The sequence below is a fragment of the Capronia coronata genome (genome assembly GCF_000585585.1).
Source record: "Capronia coronata CBS 617.96 chromosome Unknown acBCG-supercont1.5, whole genome shotgun sequence".
In the NCBI taxonomy this organism is placed as follows: Eukaryota; Fungi; Ascomycota; class Eurotiomycetes; order Chaetothyriales; family Herpotrichiellaceae; genus Capronia; species Capronia coronata.
In genome coordinates, this window is record NW_006912897.1 from 1,859,442 (window position 1) to 1,878,895 (window position 19,454).

The 19,454-nt window shown below is 51.9% G+C and overlaps 6 protein-coding genes across 6 annotated transcripts; 4 read left to right on the forward strand and 2 right to left on the reverse strand.

Moving 5' to 3' along the window:
* Window positions 1-455: 455 nt before the first annotated feature.
* Window positions 456-4,115, forward strand: A1O1_06345 (uncharacterized protein; the record flags this gene model as incomplete). The annotated part of the gene is made up of 2 exons (XM_007727224.1): window positions 456-3,768; window positions 3,847-4,115. The coding sequence occupies 2 exons, from the start codon at window positions 456-458 to the stop codon at window positions 4,113-4,115; spliced, it is 3,582 nt and encodes a 1,193-aa protein (XP_007725414.1).
* Window positions 4,116-9,196: 5,081 nt separating this feature from the next.
* On the forward strand, window positions 9,197-9,778 carry A1O1_06346 (uncharacterized protein; the record flags this gene model as incomplete). Its single annotated transcript, XM_007727225.1, has 1 exon — window positions 9,197-9,778. One exon carries the CDS (start codon window positions 9,197-9,199, stop codon window positions 9,776-9,778), a length of 582 nt encoding a protein of 193 aa, XP_007725415.1.
* A 4,237-nt stretch (window positions 9,779-14,015) lies between these two features.
* Window positions 14,016-14,981, reverse strand: A1O1_06347 (uncharacterized protein; the record flags this gene model as incomplete). Its single annotated transcript, XM_007727226.1, has 2 exons — window positions 14,016-14,523; window positions 14,578-14,981. 2 exons carry the CDS (start codon window positions 14,979-14,981, stop codon window positions 14,016-14,018), a joined length of 912 nt encoding a protein of 303 aa, XP_007725416.1.
* A 1,152-nt stretch (window positions 14,982-16,133) lies between these two features.
* On the forward strand, window positions 16,134-16,838 carry A1O1_06348 (uncharacterized protein; the record flags this gene model as incomplete). Its single annotated transcript, XM_007727227.1, has 1 exon — window positions 16,134-16,838. The coding sequence occupies one exon, from the start codon at window positions 16,134-16,136 to the stop codon at window positions 16,836-16,838; it is 705 nt and encodes a 234-aa protein (XP_007725417.1).
* A 590-nt stretch (window positions 16,839-17,428) lies between these two features.
* On the reverse strand, window positions 17,429-18,328 carry A1O1_06349 (uncharacterized protein; the record flags this gene model as incomplete). Its single annotated transcript, XM_007727228.1, has 1 exon — window positions 17,429-18,328. The coding sequence occupies one exon, from the start codon at window positions 18,326-18,328 to the stop codon at window positions 17,429-17,431; it is 900 nt and encodes a 299-aa protein (XP_007725418.1).
* Window positions 18,329-18,647: 319 nt separating this feature from the next.
* A1O1_06350 (uncharacterized protein) lies at window positions 18,648-19,367 on the forward strand (the record flags this gene model as incomplete). The annotated part of the gene is made up of 1 exon (XM_007727229.1): window positions 18,648-19,367. The coding sequence occupies one exon, from the start codon at window positions 18,648-18,650 to the stop codon at window positions 19,365-19,367; it is 720 nt and encodes a 239-aa protein (XP_007725419.1).
* Window positions 19,368-19,454: the final 87 nt, after the last annotated feature.

A 19,454-nucleotide genomic window follows, 5' to 3' on the forward strand; every position in this document is an offset into this window, starting at 1 on the left:
AGCCTCGATCCCAATGCGCGTAGAGCTGGGGTCACGGTCCATCCAGTCACGTGGATGAAGGGTCTGCTTATGTAAATATGCCAAGAAAGCGGGACGATGGCGGCGCTCCATCCAAGTTCGACCCTTTGCAGCCTTGAGGCTCAACGGGCGGACATCAAGATACAATAGACTGCGATGGGAAACGGCCGACTTGAGTAATAGTCACGCCTGACTGATACAACGTGCGGCTACCTCTACAAACAGGAGCTATTGTGTGAAAGACGAAACTATCCAGTTCGACTGATCGCACTCGCCTTCAGAAATCCTTTTCGAGCCTGGTCCTTGGTTGCGGTACAAGCAGTAAAGCTCACTTATCTGCAGCCACAGGATGGCTAGGCACGGGGACACTCGCTCACCATCACCTACAGGCAGTTCTTTTTCCTCGTCAAAACGAAGTCGAAAAGATGAGGACCGACATGAGAGAAGTCGTCGGGAGGATGACAGAGGTCATCGGCGGAAGTACTCCAGATCACGGAGTCCTGATGTATGTTGCTGCCACGGTCTCCCCATCTCTGTGGATCAATGCTTACACTCTTTCTGCACAGCGCCGGTACCGCGACCGCCGTGACCGTGACCGTGATGGCTACCGGCGGCGAGACCGTTCCATAGACCGCCGATACGATAGCCGGAGAGATGATGATTATCATTATTCGAGGCGGGATAGGTCAAGAGACAGGAGGCGTTCCCGAGATCGTGACGATCGACGACGGAGTAAAGACAGAGATACACGCTCCAAACGAGACGATTCGCGTGATAAAGATCGTCGTCCTAGGGATGAGTCGACGGAATCAAGAAAGCGGAAACGGGAGAATAGTCGTGCTCGTGATACGAGACGGGACTCTGGTGGGATCTCTAGAGAGGTGAGTTCCAAAAAGACGCTTCAATCATACGGCGCTCATCACCACCTACAGACTTCGAAGCCGCGCACCCCTACCCATCAAACGGCCGAGGAGCAGAAGGCTGCTCGACTTGCGAAGCTGGAACAATGGAAGAAGAAGCAGGCCGAAGAGCAAGCCAGAAAGCAGAAGGAGCTTGAGGCTTCAGGTGGAGCACGAAGCATTCTAAATGAGATTGACAGGAAAGCAGAGCTCTCGCCGGCTGTAAGCTCGCCGCAGTCACCTGCAGCTAACATCTCTACTACTACGGCCCCTGAACCCACTGCACCTTCATCCAATTCTTATTCCGGAAAATTTGACCCAAAGGCCATAGTGAAGAAAGCTCAACACGGTCCTGCGTCGGCCAAAGTGCTTGGTGGCGACGTACCGGCCCCAGTCCTCACCAATGGCCATTCGTCGCCAAAGGATCAGCCCAATCCCGCCACAAATGGCTCCTCAACCGCGAAAGCGTTGAAGGCCAAGGGTAATTTGGGCAAATTTGGGCTTGGGAGCAAGGCTGCAACCGAAACTGATCTTTCCAAGTCAGCGCTGGCTTTTGAGGACGACGAGGGGACAAAGAAAACACTTTTAAAGCTCCCGGACATGCAGCTTGAAACCAATGGTGACTCTCGTGCTGTCAATCCGGACGAAGTAGATGGCGAGGATGATGTTGACATGCAAGATGAAGGCACAGAAGAAGAGGCTATGGCGGCCGCACGTGCTGCCGCAGAGCAAAGAAGTCGCGCAGAAAGGGGCGAAGATACAGCCATGACTGATGCATCCGCGGCAGTGTCGACGACGGACGCTACAGATGCCCAAGCAGAGGAAGAGGATGTAGATCCATTGGATGCCTTCATGCAAGATCTGCAACCTCAGCAAAACACAAAATCATTTGGACAGAAGTCGAATGCTAAATCTCGCCAGCAAGAGCCAGAGGCCCTGTTCTCAGACGATGACGTTGATTTCACTGCAATCGACGACGACAATCCCGACAACATCCTTTCGCTGGCAAACGCCACTGCGAAAAAGAAGAAGAAGGATATTCCAGCGGTCAATCACTCAAAGATCAATTATGAGCCATTCCGGCGCAACTTCTATTCGGAACCTATTGAAATGGCAGAGATGACCGAAGAAGAGGTGGCGGTCCTGCGAATGGAGCTTGACAACATCAAAGTGAGAGGTGTGAATGTCCCAAAGCCTGTACAAAAATGGGCTCAGTGTGGTCTGGGCGTACAGGTTCAAGAAGTCATACAAAGACTAGGCTATGAAGCTCCTACCAGCATTCAGGCTCAGGCAATTCCTGCAATCATGTCTGGTCGAGATGTCATCGGTGTCGCCAAAACAGGCTCTGGCAAGACAATTGCATTTCTCCTCCCGGTGTTTCGGCATATCAAGGACCAGAGACCGCTAGACCCACTGGACGGTCCGATTGGGCTCATCCTCAGTCCCACCAGAGAGCTCGCCACGCAGATCCATAAAGAGTGCAAGCCGTTCTTGAAGGCTCTTGGGTTGAGGGCTGTCTGTGCTTACGGAGGTGCACCGATCAAGGATCAGATTGCCGATCTAAAGCGAGGTGCTGAGATTGTGGTATGCACACCTGGTAGAATGATCGACTTGCTTGCCGCCAACGGTGGCCGGGTGACAAATCTGAAGCGTGTCACGTATGTGGTACTGGACGAGGCAGACCGAATGTTCGACATGGGTTTCGAGCCTCAGGTCATGAAGATTCTGTCGAATATTCGGCCAGATCGTCAGACAGTGTTATTCTCGGCCACCTTTCCACGACAAATGGAGGCGTTGGCGAGAAAGACTCTGAACAAACCGATTGAAATTATCGTGGGCGGGCGCAGTGTCGTAGCTCCGGAGATTACTCAAATCGTCGAGGTCCGAGACGAGAGCACCAAATTCGTCCGATTGCTGGAGCTTTTGGGTAAGCTATACGAAGACGATAAGAACGAAGATGACCGTGCTCTCATATTTGTTGATCGGCAGGAGTCCGCCGACAGCCTGTTGAGGGATTTGATGAAGAGAGGATATCCATGCATGTCGATTCATGGTGGGAAAGATCAAATCGACCGCGACTCGACCATTGCCGATTTCAAAGCCGGTGTGATTCCCATCCTCATTGCCACCTCTGTCGCGGCTCGTGGTCTGGACGTTAAACAATTGAAACTGGTGGTCAATTATGACGCGCCAAATCACTTGGAGGACTATGTGCACCGAGCTGGTCGTACAGGAAGAGCAGGAAACACTGGTACTGCAGTGACCTTCCTGACCGAAGAGCAGGACCGGTATGCAGTTGATATCGCCAAGGCTTTGAGGCAAAGTGGTCAACCGGTTCCGGAATCAGTGCAGAAGCTTGTCGATACTTTTATGGAGAAGGTCAAAGCTGGCAAGGAAAAAGCTGCAGGATCTGGGTTCGGTGGCAAAGGTCTTGAACGACTGGACCAGGAACGCGACGCGGCCAAAGCTCGAGAGCGCAAGACATTTAAGACCGGAGACGAGGTGGAAGAGGAAGAAGAAAAGGAAGACAGTAAAGACGTCAAAGTAGGCGACGATCTATTCGCCAAGGCAGCATCGAGTGTCAAGGCATCCGATGCGCCTGCTCCGTCCAGCTCTCTCCCCGGCGTCCCCAAGGGTATCGATCTCGACGGCAAGATCACAGTGCACAGGACAGAACGGGAGGCACCATCTTCTGGACCTGCAAGTCAGATGGACAAAGTCGCCGCCGCTGTTGGTGCCATCAACCAGAAACTGTCCAAAGCCGGGATCATGCGCTCCGGTGTGCCGATCGACAACAAAGGTCCAGATGCCGGTGCATTCCATGCGACCCTGGAGATCAACGATTTTCCTCGTAAGTTTTTGTGCTGCTTTCCTCTATTCCTCTCCCGAGAGTTTCTGAACGATTTGCTAATGTTTGTTCTCATTGTAGAAAAGGCCAGATGGGCTGTCACGAATCGGACCAATGTCGCCAAAATCCTCGAATCCACAGGAACTTCCATCACCACCAAGGGCTCCTTCTATCCGGCCGGCAAAGAGCCAGGGCCGGGCGAGAATCCAAAGTTGTATATTCTTGTCGAAGGCGATACGGAGGTCGTGGTGCGCGATGCAATGAGAGAGTTGATGCGGCTGTTGAAGGAAGGGACCATGAGTGCTGCGGAGTCGACGGAGCGCACCGGAGGACGATACTCTGTAGTTTAGTTTCAATGGATGGTTGGACGAAAGTCATGTGCGTGAGAATGATGTCCAATATAATTTTCACCTCAAGAATACGTTTTGGTTCCAGAGGGCATTAACGTCTGCTGCTATAATGCATAGATGTCCAAGATGTAAGCACGAGGCGGCGGGTGGACGCTCAGTGGGCATTCAATCAGATATCCGAATGAAAAAGAGGGACGGTCACAGATTGATTGATGATCGATGATTGTTCAATATTCGATTAGAATTGAAGATTTCGTACAGATGTATATCCAAATAGTACCCAACCCAAGTTTCATCGATAAGACGAATGCAGACAGCCTCGTCGCTAAAGCGGCAGGCGGACACCAACGCGGACCCAGTGGTAGGCAAGCAGTTGGTGGGCGCTTGGAGTCACTTGGGAAGTAGTACCAAAATGCGGCCATAGACGTCGATGATCCTGAAAACCTAACAGAAGCGTAGAGATACTTGCACCTATTGCCCCCTCAGCAAAGCCTACCTAGCTAGATATGCGAAGATCGGCTTCCGACGTTGACATAGACGCCCATGGCCATACTACCAGTCGTGGTCATTTGTGTGCTCGACGGAGATGGATAAGAGATACTCGGTGGACATGTAATCTCGGCGGTCAGCCGGACTGTCTAGGTACATCTTGAGATGATCCGCAAAGTTCGGCCCTCACGGCTCTCACGGCTCTCGTCTAGATGAGGTTCGGTTGCTAGACAGGACAAAATCATGGAGACCTGGACCGGTTGATCTACCGAAGCTCCTTCGCATTCAACCTTCGCATTCATGTAGATTGAAAGTCGCCACCGCTTGGGGCAGGTATCTGACACCCAAGCCAACAGTGCGGTACGCGAGAGTGCTTGAGAATCAGGACCGCTGCACCAGGGATTCGTGCATGAGCCTTGTCGCATCTAGTGAAGCATGGCAGGTTGCAAACATTCTTAACCGACTTGCCTCTCAAGAAACGTAGTCACTAGTATCGACATGCTAAAGGATACAGTCGACGGTCACGCAGGATTCCACCTTGATCATGTACGCGAAATACCCCCAGTGGTCCTCGACGACCTGGGCTCCGAAATCCTTTTCCAACCGGCATTCCGAGACGAACTGTCCACCGAGGACGTAGGATCTGTGCTGCAAACCTAGTTCTTCGGCTCACGCGCCATGTCGGTTGAGAAAGTCCCTGCGGTCTGCCAAACCTTAACCTGCCCAGAGTCTGTAGGGAAGTCGCACAAGACGGGAAGGAAGGTAGACTCGACAAGGTGAGCAGACAGGTTCGCCGCTTCAATAGTTCGTAGTAACCCGATGATCGGACGAGGTAATGGGAGATAGCATGCCATTGCCCACCAGTGAGTAGCGTCGCAACAATGCAAACCGCACACCCTCCGGTCCCTGGAAAGAGAGTAACGAAGGAACGAGCAGTCTAGATCAAGCTAGTGCCAAAAGCAACAACTTTCAGATGCAAGGGCTGTCCATCCGTCGTGGTTTGGTTTGGTCAATGAAGGACTGCAGCGATGCCCTCCAGTAACGTCAAAAATGGCCATCGGAAAGGTGGCGCAAACCAACGCAGACAAGTCGTTCAGAGAATTGATACCAAGAGTAGCTGTCCAACATGACAAGCGAGCTGGTGTCCAGACCAGACCGCGGATAGAGGGTATCGAAGTTAAAGCGGAGTGTTGAAATGCGCCGGCGGGATGTGGCTGGGATGGGTATTCTCTATACTGGTTACCGAAAGAGGGAAAGCACTTGCTGGTAACTTGCATACTGGAAAAATCGATAGTTGACAGTAGAACACAATCCCTGTACCCACAGTATGTATGGAGTTCCGGAGGCTGTCAAAAGTAGTTTCCCATAGTACCCTGGGCCCTGAATGAAGCTCCTAGCTTGGCAAAAGGCTGTGTATCTTATATCATGGCTTGAAGTCATCGGGTAGTGAGCTTTGCAGCACTGGCATCGGATGATGTATCCAAAGTCAAGTGGCGGCCATGATCAATCCATGCATTTCAGGAAACAGGAAGTTGCGCGCATGACGCAGAAGTGATTGTCCATCGCATGGTCATCTGGCCGTCGGTAGTTGGGCTTCAACGGACGTTGTGCGGTACCTGGTGAATCTTCCCCACTCGATAACAGTCAATCCGTCCGTGCGATTGTCCCAAGCCACCGGTACTGTGACCGAGCGCATGGCGAGGTAAAGCACGGTTGACAAATGAAAGGGCGGCGTGTGAGGTGATCAAAGCGTCGTAGGGAGACTGCCAGTGGTTGAAAAAAGTGAGAGGAGAAGAACACAGCGGTGAACGAGTCGAGTCCGGTATAGTACTGAGGGGTCAAACAAGCTCTGACCTTTCTCTTTCAATCAAGAAAGTAGTAGACAATGGCCGTGGCAAGCGGTGGCCAGTCTGTACTCTGTGGTAGGACCGAGTCAAGTCCTGGGGGTGCCGTGATGAGTTCTGCAGATGGTTGGAAAACTCGAAGAGAGTTCGGTGGGAAAAGGCGAGAGCCGAGACGAAGTGCCAGTCCTTCACACACCAATCTTCTCTCAGGGTTGGACTCTGTATGCTTAGCACCTCGTACTATTGTTCATAGTCACATTGAGAAAATCTTGATTGATGCCTTATCGACTTCCCGTCGTCCATAATCCTTGGGCGGATGGAGGCACACGGAGCGAGGGATTGAGCAATCTGGATCAGATTAGATTAGGGTTATTCAACACGTGATATCTTGGCACATTTCAAAGTCACGTGAAAGCACAATTAGACACCGAATCTCTGCCGAATCTCTCTTCCACCGCATACTGCACCGGAGCAGGGGCAACTCTCGTCGATACCTGGTTGGCATCTTTTGTAAGACCATCCTTGCAGACCGAACTCAGTCAGACACCTTGCAGTGACCGAGTGCCGCAGAGACCAAAGGTAGGTTGGGGCTACTGGACTGGACGGGACGTTCACATCCATTCTCTCATCATCTACCGCATACAACCTTGTCATGCAATGGAGTTACGTATCACCTTTCATATCGATCTATGCTCTCACCGTCTGGCCGTTGCAACCTTAACTCAAAGGACATGGAACATACGAAGGCCTCGACCTTGGGAGTGTATATGGGCGGAGAATTCGACGAATGCCAAAAGACTTGAACGCCTCCGTTGAGAAGCCAGAGCATCTTGACTTGACCACGGCGAAGTCCTGTCTGGATCATGGAAGCACGAACCAGCTGGATTGACCAGCATCAACGATAACATGCGGCAACCGCAACAATTCTTCCGTCCCACGCACCGAGGTACAATGCCTGGAAAAATGAGCAAGAAAAGACCTCGAGCCAGCCATTCGCTATAGGATACTCTACAATAGGCAACTGGGAACGAATCCTGAACGGTGGTCTCGACACGACAAGGCGTTAGCGTACAGTAAGGAAGCTGTTGCCATCGCCTGTCAGGCACTCATGCACATGTCAGGCTTCCGAAGTGACATCCTGCAAGCACTATAGTAGTAGTGGCATTGTGCAATGCAGCCGAACGCCAGCTGTCAACACATCGCCATTACCATCATGATGTATCTTACGCAGGACCAAAACCTAAAAAACCCAGCTTGGGACTTTGTTAGCTTGGTACGGCAGAGGCCCCGGAACCCACTGAGGCGGCAACCTTGAGTGTGCCCGAGTGGGAGGCTACCGACACCATGAGACCCGTTGAAACCTTTACGTTTTGCCGAAGATCTTAACCGCTTCGAGGTTCACGGGCGGGTTGGAGTGTTAACAGCAAAGTGACGGCGGCTGGCGTTACTGGGATACAATGTGCCTTCGATGCGCGAACGTGTCATACTGGAGGACCACCGAAGATTTTCAACAAGGCCTTTTCTTGTGGTTGGTCAGACTAACCCATCTGGTGCGCAGTCCTGCGAGAGCGGCAGGAAGGACTTCATTCTTGAAACATGTGGCGACTTGCGACTCGACAGGTCTGCTTTGACTATGATGCTGTGCGACAGAGTGCCATGGTGCGGTACCATAAGCGATATCAAACAACAGACAGCATGGCAGCTCGGTACCTAGATAAGCCCAAACTTGAAAGCACCCACCACCGCCGGCTGTTCAACACGTGGGTAAACGCAAGCGAGCACGGCCAGGCGGGAGGCTTGATTCTTGGAGGTGAGGGTGTGCCGGTGCCTGAACGGTACCTGAAGCCTACCCTTCTTCCGTCTAGTTTGACCGGAGTTGACTGCGGCATTTTCAAGGCGGGCTCATGGTCAACTTCCAATCGGCGGGCTTTGGTGCCTGGGATCAGTGCTTGGTGTGGACTCCCTGGTCGAAAAGGTACCGTGTGTCGGGATTGGCCCAAAACTGTTCTGAACGACCTGCATTAGCCTGGGGCCGCCGGTACTCGTGGCGTTGCGATTGAGTTTCTATTGGGCGACTGTCTGGTGGATATGCAAACCTCCATCGAGCGCATCCTTTTTCACCACCTAGGGGGATCCAATTCACGACATGGACAAGTCGGCTCAACCCCTTGTCGCCCGCACTCGAACATGCATTATTTGACCGGCTCCATTTTCATCCTTTACGGATGCTGCCAGCGGTGGCACTACGGAGTTTGATTCTGAACTACCGCCCCAGAACCCTTGTCGGTCTATCTGTCTAGCTGTGTCTGGGCCGCGGTTGCGGTTGCGGTTACCGACTGGTTGACGGCGCTAATGGAGTATGGGCGAAAATCTCTGAACGGTGCAGGGAGGGTCCATCTGGAAGACCAGGGCCCTGGAGTTGAGATGCTGTGGGCGCATCGAGGTTTTGTTGATGGCGATGGGAAAAAGGACCGTGTTGAAATTACTTAAACCCACGGTCCTTCTCTGTTGTCACCTTTCGCTTTTTGGAACCATTCGTGTCAATCCTTCCTTTCCAGCCTCCCTCTCTACAGCCTCGAGCAGGTCTCTGAACAGCATCATTCCTTTTGCTGCAAGAACCCATTTGTGTCGACTTTGACCACCACTACACAAGGACCACTCCTTTCTTCAGCCCCAACAAACCGACTCTCAGTTCCTTGAGACTTTCACTCTCTACGAGTAACAAAACCACCCACCACATCAACCAAGATGCAATTCAAGAACATGATCACTGGCGCAGCCGTGCTGCTTGCCTCCGCTCCCGCCGTTATGGCCATTGGCTCTGCCACCGTGGTGAACAACTGTGATTTCCCCATCTACTACGCCTCTGTCGGCCAGAGCTACACTGCCGACATGCAAGAAATCAAGGGCAACTACACCGAGAAGTACAGCCAAGAAGGTGTCGGCATCTCCATCAAGCTCGCCCCCGTGGCCTCAACCTCTGGACCCGTCTCCCAATTCGAGTTCACCTGGGCCAACGGCAAGATCGCCTATGACCTGTCCAACATTGACGGCTACCCATTCTCCGCCGGTGGTATGGAGATTGTGCCATCCAAGCAGGGCGACTCGAGCAACCCGACCTGTGTCCCCGTCGACTGCCCTGCCGGTGAGGCCGTCTGCACTGCCGCCTACAACCACCCTGATGACACCCGCACCATGGTCTGTGACCAAGATTCCGATCTTGTCTTGACCATGTGCCCAAGTGGTTCATCCAAGCGTGATCTCGAGGCCTCTCACCAAGGTCACGTCCACTACCGTGTTCACGCTCGCCACATGCCCAAGCTGGCATAAGCGGGGGATGGCCATGCTACCACAGAATTGCAAACGAAGACTCCCAGCATCAAGCAATGCCCTTTTTTGTTGTCAAGCACGACAAATGTTTTCCATCATCCTTTTCCTCTTGGCGCAGCTAGTTCTGCTGCCTTGACGAAGCCCTCATTGTCGCTCCGCCAAATTTCTCCTTTTACGCTGCCTGCAAAGTCACTCTTTTACGACATCCTCCTTGAGTCGACACAAGGACATGTCATTACCCCTGCAGGTTCAGTACCCGATCTCGACGATCAGCTTTTTCCTCTCTCCGGCGACAGGTCTCCCGTGGAACACTACGCTACCAAGGACAACAAACAAAGGGCATTTGATGATGCTCTTGGGGCTACGAACTAGAGATTCCCTACATGAAATGACGAACGAACAAAAAACACACGCGAAACCATGTCATGACTCCAATGACTATGACTAGCAAAGCAACGGCGATGGATAAGGAGCAACACGCGCCTGTGGTGGTTTGGGGGTTCCCTGTCTTTTTTCATCTTTTGACTTTGGATACATGGCTTTCAGGCCATTCTTTATCGACATTGCTTTGAGCAACCTTGCCGCCTGATTTACATCTCATCTTGTTTGTTACAAGGTGGATGTAGTTGGGTTGTAAGACTCATTGCGTGTGCAGATAGTGGGAGGAAAAACCACTTTTGTCATTCTCTTCGTATGGAGTATTCCTTTGACAGTTGACCAAAAGGTTGGGAAGTGCAAGGCTGAGTGGTAGTATTACCAAACTCGCCATCAACGTTGAGCTTCTCAGCTGGTTTTGTTAACTGGAGAAGGGTTACTTCACGTATATACATTCGCTTCTTGATCACACTGCTTAGGGACAATAGATATATGAAAACTCCATAAGTGTTGCTGTTCTTTGGTCCTCCTACTTTGATGATTGATATGCTAGTACCCCCCATGCACTGCTTTCACGGTATCGTGTTGGTATGTTAGGCTGGATTCAACTGAAAGTCTTCTACAACCAATGGACTCCTAGCGAGTTATTGACGACCCGCACATATCATCAACCTCAATTCCAATTCCAATCTCCGATCTCAGATCTAACCCACTGTGAATGTTGTGATGTTGTTGCTGGTGGTTGTTGATATTTTGCGGCAGGGAAATTAAACGCTGGGTAAATGCTGACGACGCCCCCTAGCCTCATGGGATCCTCCTTACCCTAGCCTCCTCAGCCCTCCAACTCCAAACTGACGGATATTGGCCTGATGATCTGTGCTGGGACATGGCAGTTCGGGAACGTACATCCACGCGTAAGAAGAGGGCGTTCCAGCCACCCCGCCATCAACTTCGGTTATGTCAACCGCCCCTTACGTTTGTCTTGTTTCATGACAGCTGGTTGAACCCACGGTCAACGCAACAATTGACACAACCGTATAGTGCACAAGAGACCCAGGGCGGACTGCGGACTGCGGACTGCGGACTGCGGACTGCGGACTACAGAGGCCAGACGCCGGACGCCAGCGGAGTTGAAGCATTGACGTGTCCTGCCTACCGAGCGACGTACCGGCCGTGTCTTGAATCGCGTTTCCTGCCTCTCTTCCCTTGATTAACGCCAACCGTTTATATCGATGCAAGGGTTTCCGAAGTGAAAGCTATGATTGGAAACAAATGCAACGGATATACAGTTCTCTTCTCGCCATTGCACAGATCAGTTGGCCCCGGCCTGAACGAGGAAAGGAAGGATACGTAGACAGGCCTCGGTGATCCAATGATACTGAAAAGGGGGGCAGCCTCTAGCGAGGAACTGAAACCCCCTGTCTCTTTTTGACCCCTTTCGAGAACCCTCATTACGCTTTTGTCTTTTGTATTACTTGAAACATGAAACGTGAAACATGAGACCTGAGGGTCGAGGGGATGATGGGAGTGCTATCCCAATCTTGACTGCAGACGCATACTTAGTACGGACATCCGTCTGTATGTTCAAGGGTTGGATTTTGGGTTCGGATGCAGAAGAAGGTTTCAACACGCGAGACGGAAAGTCCCGCCTCGTCTTGCGAGTCTGATATTGGGACAACCTAGTTGACCTATAACATTATCATCGCAAGAGATGTAAAAGTCGCTTCTCTAGCGCTTGAATGTCATGGTCGACCACTAGGTATGTCGATCCAGCCTGAGAGATATGATTCCAGTCTACCAACTGTTCCTGGTACGCCTCAAGGCATCACTTGCAATTCAGCCCCGTTCTTGGTGCCTGTTGGTTACTTCGACTCAGCTGTCTGGTCATACCTCCCTAGCCATGTTTGTGTGATTTGGACGACGATACATACTTGAGATGACGGTGGTGGCTGTACTTGGTCGGGGCTAGCTGTCGATTGATGATGATAATTGTGAGGTAGGTGCATACTTCAGGTAGGTTCCTGACTATTCAGCCCCAAACTGAGACATGCAGACTACTAATGACTTCTTACCAGCCTCGTCCGGAACTGACCTATCATGAAACAAGAGAATCAGCTCGATCTGAGAGCTTGAGACAGACAACCACAAGGCTGACCAGGGCCTTCCCTTGTCCATTCATATTTGGGGGCCTTTTGTTTGGAGGATAACCCGTACCTGAATATCTTTCCCAAAGTTCGGCCGTGCATCAAGTCATGGATCCAATGGAGTGCGGTAAGCAGGAGAGCCAACCCACATGATACTAACTAAGCGGTTGTGGTTGTGATCGTCCCTCAGACCAGTGCCAGTGGATAACAACAAACAAACAATATACTGCGGTTCAGGCCGAACTTGCCGGGCGTGTCTGAAACCATAATCTCCATGGCACATGGATGCTCTGATCAATATGGAGTGTGGAGGCGAGCTCATCAAATTGCGATGTCCCAGAAATGGAAATGTGCCGGGTGACGAACGGGTCGTCCTGCTGAATCTCTGTATCCTTGAGTCTCGCCTTTAGCATCAGCCTTGTCCTATCAAGTCAGGCTTTCTTCCGCTATGCGATGGACGACGGCTGTCTTGAAGCCGTGGAACACATCTTGCTTGGTATTCCTGGATCAAGACATGGGCAGGACAGTGGAGCATGAGAATGGAAGGGAATAGTGCCATCAAAGGCTTCCGCTTCAGGTCTGAAGGCCGACAGTCGTCCCGTGAATCTCAAACATTATGAAGCCGAATAAATATTGTATATAGCCTCAGATGGACAAATGGGGATCTCATGTAACTTGCTTTCCAGAGCAGATTGTTCGGACGTTTAGTGCGTACAAAGAAACACGAGATCACCTTCTCGAGATCGACGTATGGGCATATCGGAGTTTGGTGACAGGTGAAACATGTTAGTCCACAAACATAATCTTTGGTCGAGGACCACTGCACATCGCCTGTGTGATCATCGCTGGCCTCTCGAGACTGACGGAACAGGATATTCAACTAAGACATAGAATCTGAAAGTTTAACCCAAGTCCTTTGATGATCTCCATCCTTACCCTAATTCAACATCTTCAACAGGGATGGACAGCCGAAATAAGCGACGAGACGAAAAGGGACAGAGGCTCCTCCTATGCAGACAGACTGACTCCTCATGTCCGCTGAATGAAGGTGGTTGATTTCACGAGCTTCTCACACAACCCGCGTGGCCGTGCGAGGAGGGTTACATAAGCCATCATTATCACGAAGAGGCCACGTGCTCAGCTTCCACGTGACGCCTTGAGCTAAAATCATCCGTCACGTGGTTACATTGTCGGAGTCAGAAAAATCTGCATTGGATCCACTCATTACTCAGGTCTAGTTGTACAGCTTCTCTACGATGTAGAGTTTTCATCGAAGGACTTTTCCCGGGTATCTGCTGTCCAATCGAAGCCATTTCTTGAGGGTCGATTTATTCTGCCCATTCCGGTCCACAGTGCCGAGTCCCTCGTCTCGATGTCTCTTTGGTCTTTGGGCCGGGTGGATTCGCACTCACGAAGCACCGAGCCTACAGACGGCCGCCTCCGAATCGTGCCCTGAGTTGCCTGAACTTCAAGTGTGCCTCCAAGACCCTTGAGACCCTGACCTGGACGCTCGAGCCCTTCTTCCAGAATGTACCCGCTCTGGGGCTCTCAACTTGTGGAGGAGAACTGTGCCCATGGCTACGCTGGGGGAACGTGAGAAGAGATTGGTGAGCAACGGATCCGAAAGCCCAAGTCGACGTGCTTTGCCATTGCCATTTGCAAATAATGTGCTCGTCTTTGCTTGATTTGTTCGCAGTGAACAAGACCACTTTTCCTCGTTAGCTCTGATTGATGAGTCGAACCAGAGCCACTGCGGCACCTGCTGCCAACACTCCTACTACCAGCATCTGCACTGCTCCTCCTATGCAAGCCCGATAGTTGTCTTTGCCTGTCCAACCTCGAACGACTCCAGTCTTGACATAGCCAAAGAGCAGCAGGACAACCCCCATCAATGCGATGCTCCACCAGAGTCCGGCTAGAACATCGTTTCGGGGCACGAGGAAATATGGTATCATCGGGAGAAATCCGCCGACGAAATAACTGACTCCCAGGGTAATGGCTGAGAGGTAGGGCCGTCCAGTGTCTGGCTTGGCCGCTTGGAAATGATGTTGCATAAGAAATTCTTTGAATGTTGGAGGTGAGGCTTTGATCTGGTCCGCTATCCGTTTGGTGTCTTCCACGGACAATCCGAATTGCTCAAAATATTCTTGGACATAGTCTCGCGCTGTGTCTGGTTCTTGCCAGATCAAATCATCGCAACTTCGATCTGTTGCGTGGTACGAGTCTCTGTCTGATGTTAGTCGATGAGGAATGATATTGTCGCCTTGGGAGTCAACTTACACTTCGCTTTTGGCCCCCACATATCCGCCTAGTCCCATTGATATTGCTCCAGCAACGAGTTCTGCAAGGCCTCCCAATATCACGACTCGAGTGTCTCCCAAAGCCGTCAGGCCTGCTGTGAGGGCAAACGGTACGGTGAGACCATCCGACAATCCCAATATCGAATCGGACACTATCCTCGCATCGAGTCGGAGTCTTGACCAAAAGCCGCCCATACTTCTCTGGGAACTCTTGTCGGACATCAATCCGCGCACTGGTTGACCTTCGGAACCTTGAAGGGTGGATGTTCTTGATAGCAACGGTCTGTTCGCTTCAAGATCGGGTGCTGTTGGGAGCGTTACTCTTTGTGACGATGTGCCGTTCTGGCTCGTCACTAATAGCCGGTCGCCGTCCTGGCTGGTCATGTTGTAAGCCTCGCCTTGCGTTGATTTGCCCAACACTATTCCTATTTTCCCGGTCTCCACGATATTCGGTAGGAATCGTCAAAGAATTGGAAAGTAAAAGACTTATTGAGATCCAAGAATTCTATCTGTCTTCAGCGGTGAGAATATGATATCTTGCCTCTCCTCTTATATCGCGCCAGGATGAGCGTAGGACGTGAAGGGGGTTCCTCCAAACTCTATGCGTCTGGCCAATCAGAGGGTGTGAAAAAGTCAGCGATTTGATCCGTCAGTTCAGCTAAGGCCAATTGATGACGGTTGAGTAGAATTGCACTTTCTCTATTGGTGAATATAGCCTGCCATGAGCCAGACTTCTTTCCAAATCCTTTCGACCCCAGATCACCCTTATATCGTGCAAGATGCGGCGGTCATCTCGCTGTTCGGTTGTAAGGGATAAAAGCGATTCCTCCACGTGATTGCAGCCTTGCGGGAATTCAGCCAATTGCCAAGCAGCGTCTGACGATCAGGCAACAGCATAGCCACGACAAAGAGTAACCGCTCCGTGGTGCCTCCGCGGGCATAAGATAGGGCCCGGGAATCAACCAAGCAGATCCATCGATCGATCAGGCAACATCTATCGCATTCTCCTCTATCCTTCTACGAGTATCTCACAGAAAGAGCATTGTGAGGAGCTTGTAGGTCAGTTACCAGTCTGCGCCCCTGAGTATGATGTCGCAAATCTACATCACCTGCAGCATATTCTACGTCAGCTCGTAGGACTCGCTCGGCCGAGCGCGCCTGTAACGAAGATCACATCCTTCCTTCCTTCTCTTCATTCATGCGTCCTCCTTCCTCTGTCTTGTCGGGTATACATCAAAATGGGAGAATATGACGTTGCGCAAGGTGAGATTGGAAGGAAGCTGCATGGGAAGGTGCCTCCCACGCTTTGCTTCCACCTTTATCATGTCCTTTTCTAGAATCCTGCTCCTCACGTTCTTCATACCATTACCACCAGCACCACGTACTTGGAAGCATCCATTCTTGAGCTTTGCTTGGGCAACCGAGTGTAGCTGCAGTTGAAGTCCGCTCTTTATCTCCCTGTATCGCATCCTTCTGCACCTGTTGTTTCTAGCTTGACGCTCTCTCGAACCATTCGCGCCTCGTCTCGTCGTCAAGATGTACAGCAAAACTCTCCTTCTTTCTGTCATCTTGGCTGAGATCTCGGCAACCCTGGCCACCCGAAACTCCCATACCAGTTGCAGTCCTCTTACGCCGGCAGCACGCGTCACCAATAGGCATGTTCATGGGCCCTTCCCTATTCAACAGGTACTCGCATATCCGAGTGTAAGAGCTGGGTTGTTGGAGAGAAACACCGGAACGGACTTGGTCTGCTTCACTGCCAATGCCGGGTCTTGTGCCGAAGTTTTGAAATTTGCACACTGTTTGGCATCCCGCACGTCTGATGGTGAGGCATGCGTCATCAACCAAGGCTGCACGATCCAACTCATTCAGTGTCCACCAGAAGCCTTCCCCCTAAAAGACAACTCTGGGTGGATGGACAAAGATGGATCCTCCAAGGACAAAGCTGGGCCATTCAATCCTGAAGACCAAGCAGGCGAGTCCCCAGCAGACTCAATGCTCATCGCTCGTACCCCAAAGGAGGAGCAATTCGTCATCCCAGCCGCCCCGGCTCAACCTCCCAAGCCGGAATTGAAGAAGAAGTCACCAATTGTGATTGACATCGATCAGTCCAACACCATTGCCGAAGAAGTCGACTCGGCAATGCCAGACTCGGTCAAAGAAGCAATGCTCAACAGCGACTCTGATACTGCTGTTCAGTCCTTGGCTCAAGAGTTCTCCGGCGACACTCTTCCTCAATAGTATGAGGACATGCCAGCAAACGTCAAGAACTACTATGCCACCATCACAACTCCCCCTATGATGGTTGCAGCAACCACCGACGAGCCTACAATAACGATCAACAAACTTGGACTGGTTCGTCGCGCCGACCCTGTCATCGACGGATGGGTTTCAAGCATCAAGTCATACGAATCCCAGATCAGTTCCTTGTCAAGCGCCGCCAGATCACGTTCGGATATGGCCAAAGCACTTTCTAGAACCGCCAGCAGCGAGTCGCGCAGAGCAACAAGCCAGGGTGATACGAGCCTGGCGACCACGGCGGAACTTCTTTCGCTAGCAGCTTCTTCGGAGTCTGTACTGGCAGTGTCCGAGTCCAGAGCCGCTCAATCGGCTTCCAAGGCGGTTTATCGCGCTCAGAGCAGCGAAAAAGCCAGCGACGGTGTGCCCGTTCGTTACACAAGTGCAGCTCTGTACTCCAGTCTGTCGTGTGTTGTTGCATGCCTCGTCCTGGCATCTGCTCTATAGAAACTGGGGTTTGAAGAAGGGTGTCGTGTTGATGGATTGGTGTGAACAGTATTAGGTTAGAGTCAATTCACATCATTAAATAGCGTTCATCTCCACCCGCCGACTCTTCCTTCGTCCCAACGAGCTCGCATTTCCCTTCTCTTTGCGAGAGTTGTAGCTCCTTCTCTGATCCTACGGATCCATTCGGTCACCTCCTTCTCACTAGCTTTTCCATCACCACCACCATAGTACCCGTCGCCATCGCTGGACCCCTCCAGGAAGCTCTCTTCCATAGCTCGAAGTACAGCCTCCTGTTCACTGATGCTCGAAACTAGCCGTTGATACATTTGTCTAGGACCCCACGGTGACAGAGCATCGTCCATTTCACGCTGTTTCCTTCTCCACTGGTTCTGTAGAGATGTATGATTCAGCAGCAACTGTGCAGTTTCGTCTCGCAATTGGCGCAATTGATTTTCCACCTGCGCTACCTGTTGTGCAAGTTGAATGTTTGCTTCGATCGCGGATCGTAGCGGGACGAGTGAGGATGCGTACGAGGGGTGGGTGGTCGCCAACGATGCCAGCAGAGAAGGGTTGTTGACAAGCGGGTGGAGTTCACTGGTCGGCTTATCTTGAAGCTGTTTCGGGACCCATCGATCAGAGAGTGACGGAGGCGGAATGGGGATATGTTCCTGTTGCCGCCCTTGCTGTGTGTGGCCAGTGGCTGGTGTTGCAGAATATGAGCCTTGGACTGTTGGCAGCGGCGGTTGTGGACGAGGCGAGTTCACCGACACGCCAGCCTGAGATGAGCCAGATATGATAGGAGTCGATGAGCCCAATGGGGTAGCGGATCGACTTGGGTCGGCGCTCATATGTGAAGTTGGTTTGGGTGGAGGAGGTGGAGGTGGAGGGGGGGCTGCTGCTGTGATAGGAGATGCCGGTGTCGACGAGATGGGTCCCGCATTGGGCATGCCTGGAGTTGAGGAGCTGTTGTAGTAGGATTCTGCCATGTTGGGATAAGAGCAGAAGGTAGGACTATATGGAGGTTGTGATCTCGCAGGGGGATGTAGGAGTAGTGGTCTAGAGTGATTGATTCCTAGCATGTGCGGGCGCGCTACAGCCTTGCGGTCCACCCGACAGTGCGGAGGAAGGCTGCGGAAATTCTTAGCTTGACTTCGCCTGTCCTACCATATGACAATCAACCATCACAACCGACCTTTTCCATCATCATCATCGCCAACACCCTCCACCTCCACCTACGTTCGAGTCCACTGATACTGTAACTGCGTCTTTTGGTACCAATTGACGTCTGTTTCCTTCGTCGTCAAAATGGACTACCAAAACCGTGCCGGCTCCAAATTCGGCGGTGGCGGCGTCGCCTCACACTCCGCTACCAACGCCGACCGCAGAGAACGACTACGAAAGCTCGCCCTAGAAACGATCGATCTCGACAAAGACCCCTACTTCTTCAAAAACCACGTCGGCTCCTTCGAATGCCGGCTCTGTCTTACGGTACACCAAAACGATGGCTCCTACCTGGCACACACGCAGGGGCGGAAACACCAAACGAACCTGGCACGACGGGCGGCACGGGAACAGAAAGAAATGCAAAAGGATGGCCAAATGCTCGGCGGACCCGGAGGCATGATGGGCGTACAAGTGCGCAAGAATGCGGTCAAAATCGGCCGGCCGGGCTACAAGATCACCAAGGTTCGCGACCCGTTGACTCGACAGGTCGGGTTGCTTTTCCAGCTGCTGTATCCGGAGATCGCGCCGGGGGTCCAGCCTCGTGTGCGGTTTATGAGCGCCTTTGAGCAGAAGGTCGAAGAGCCGGATCGAGATTATCAGTATTTACTCGTTGCCGCGGAGCCGTACGAGACGTGTGCGTTCAAGTTGCAGTCGCGCGAGGTCGATCGACGCGAAGGGAGGTATTGGACTTGGTGGGATGCTGATGCCAAGGAGTTTTGGTGTCAGGTGCTTTTCAAGACGGAGAGAGATGAGCGGTATAGTAATGTGCCTGGGTTGGCGCCGGCCCCGGGAAAAAAGTGAGCAGGATATGGAGGAATGGTCCCTGCAAGAAAGATGAAAGCCGGCAGCGAGAGGAAACGAATATTCATGAGTGGCTATTGATGTGCC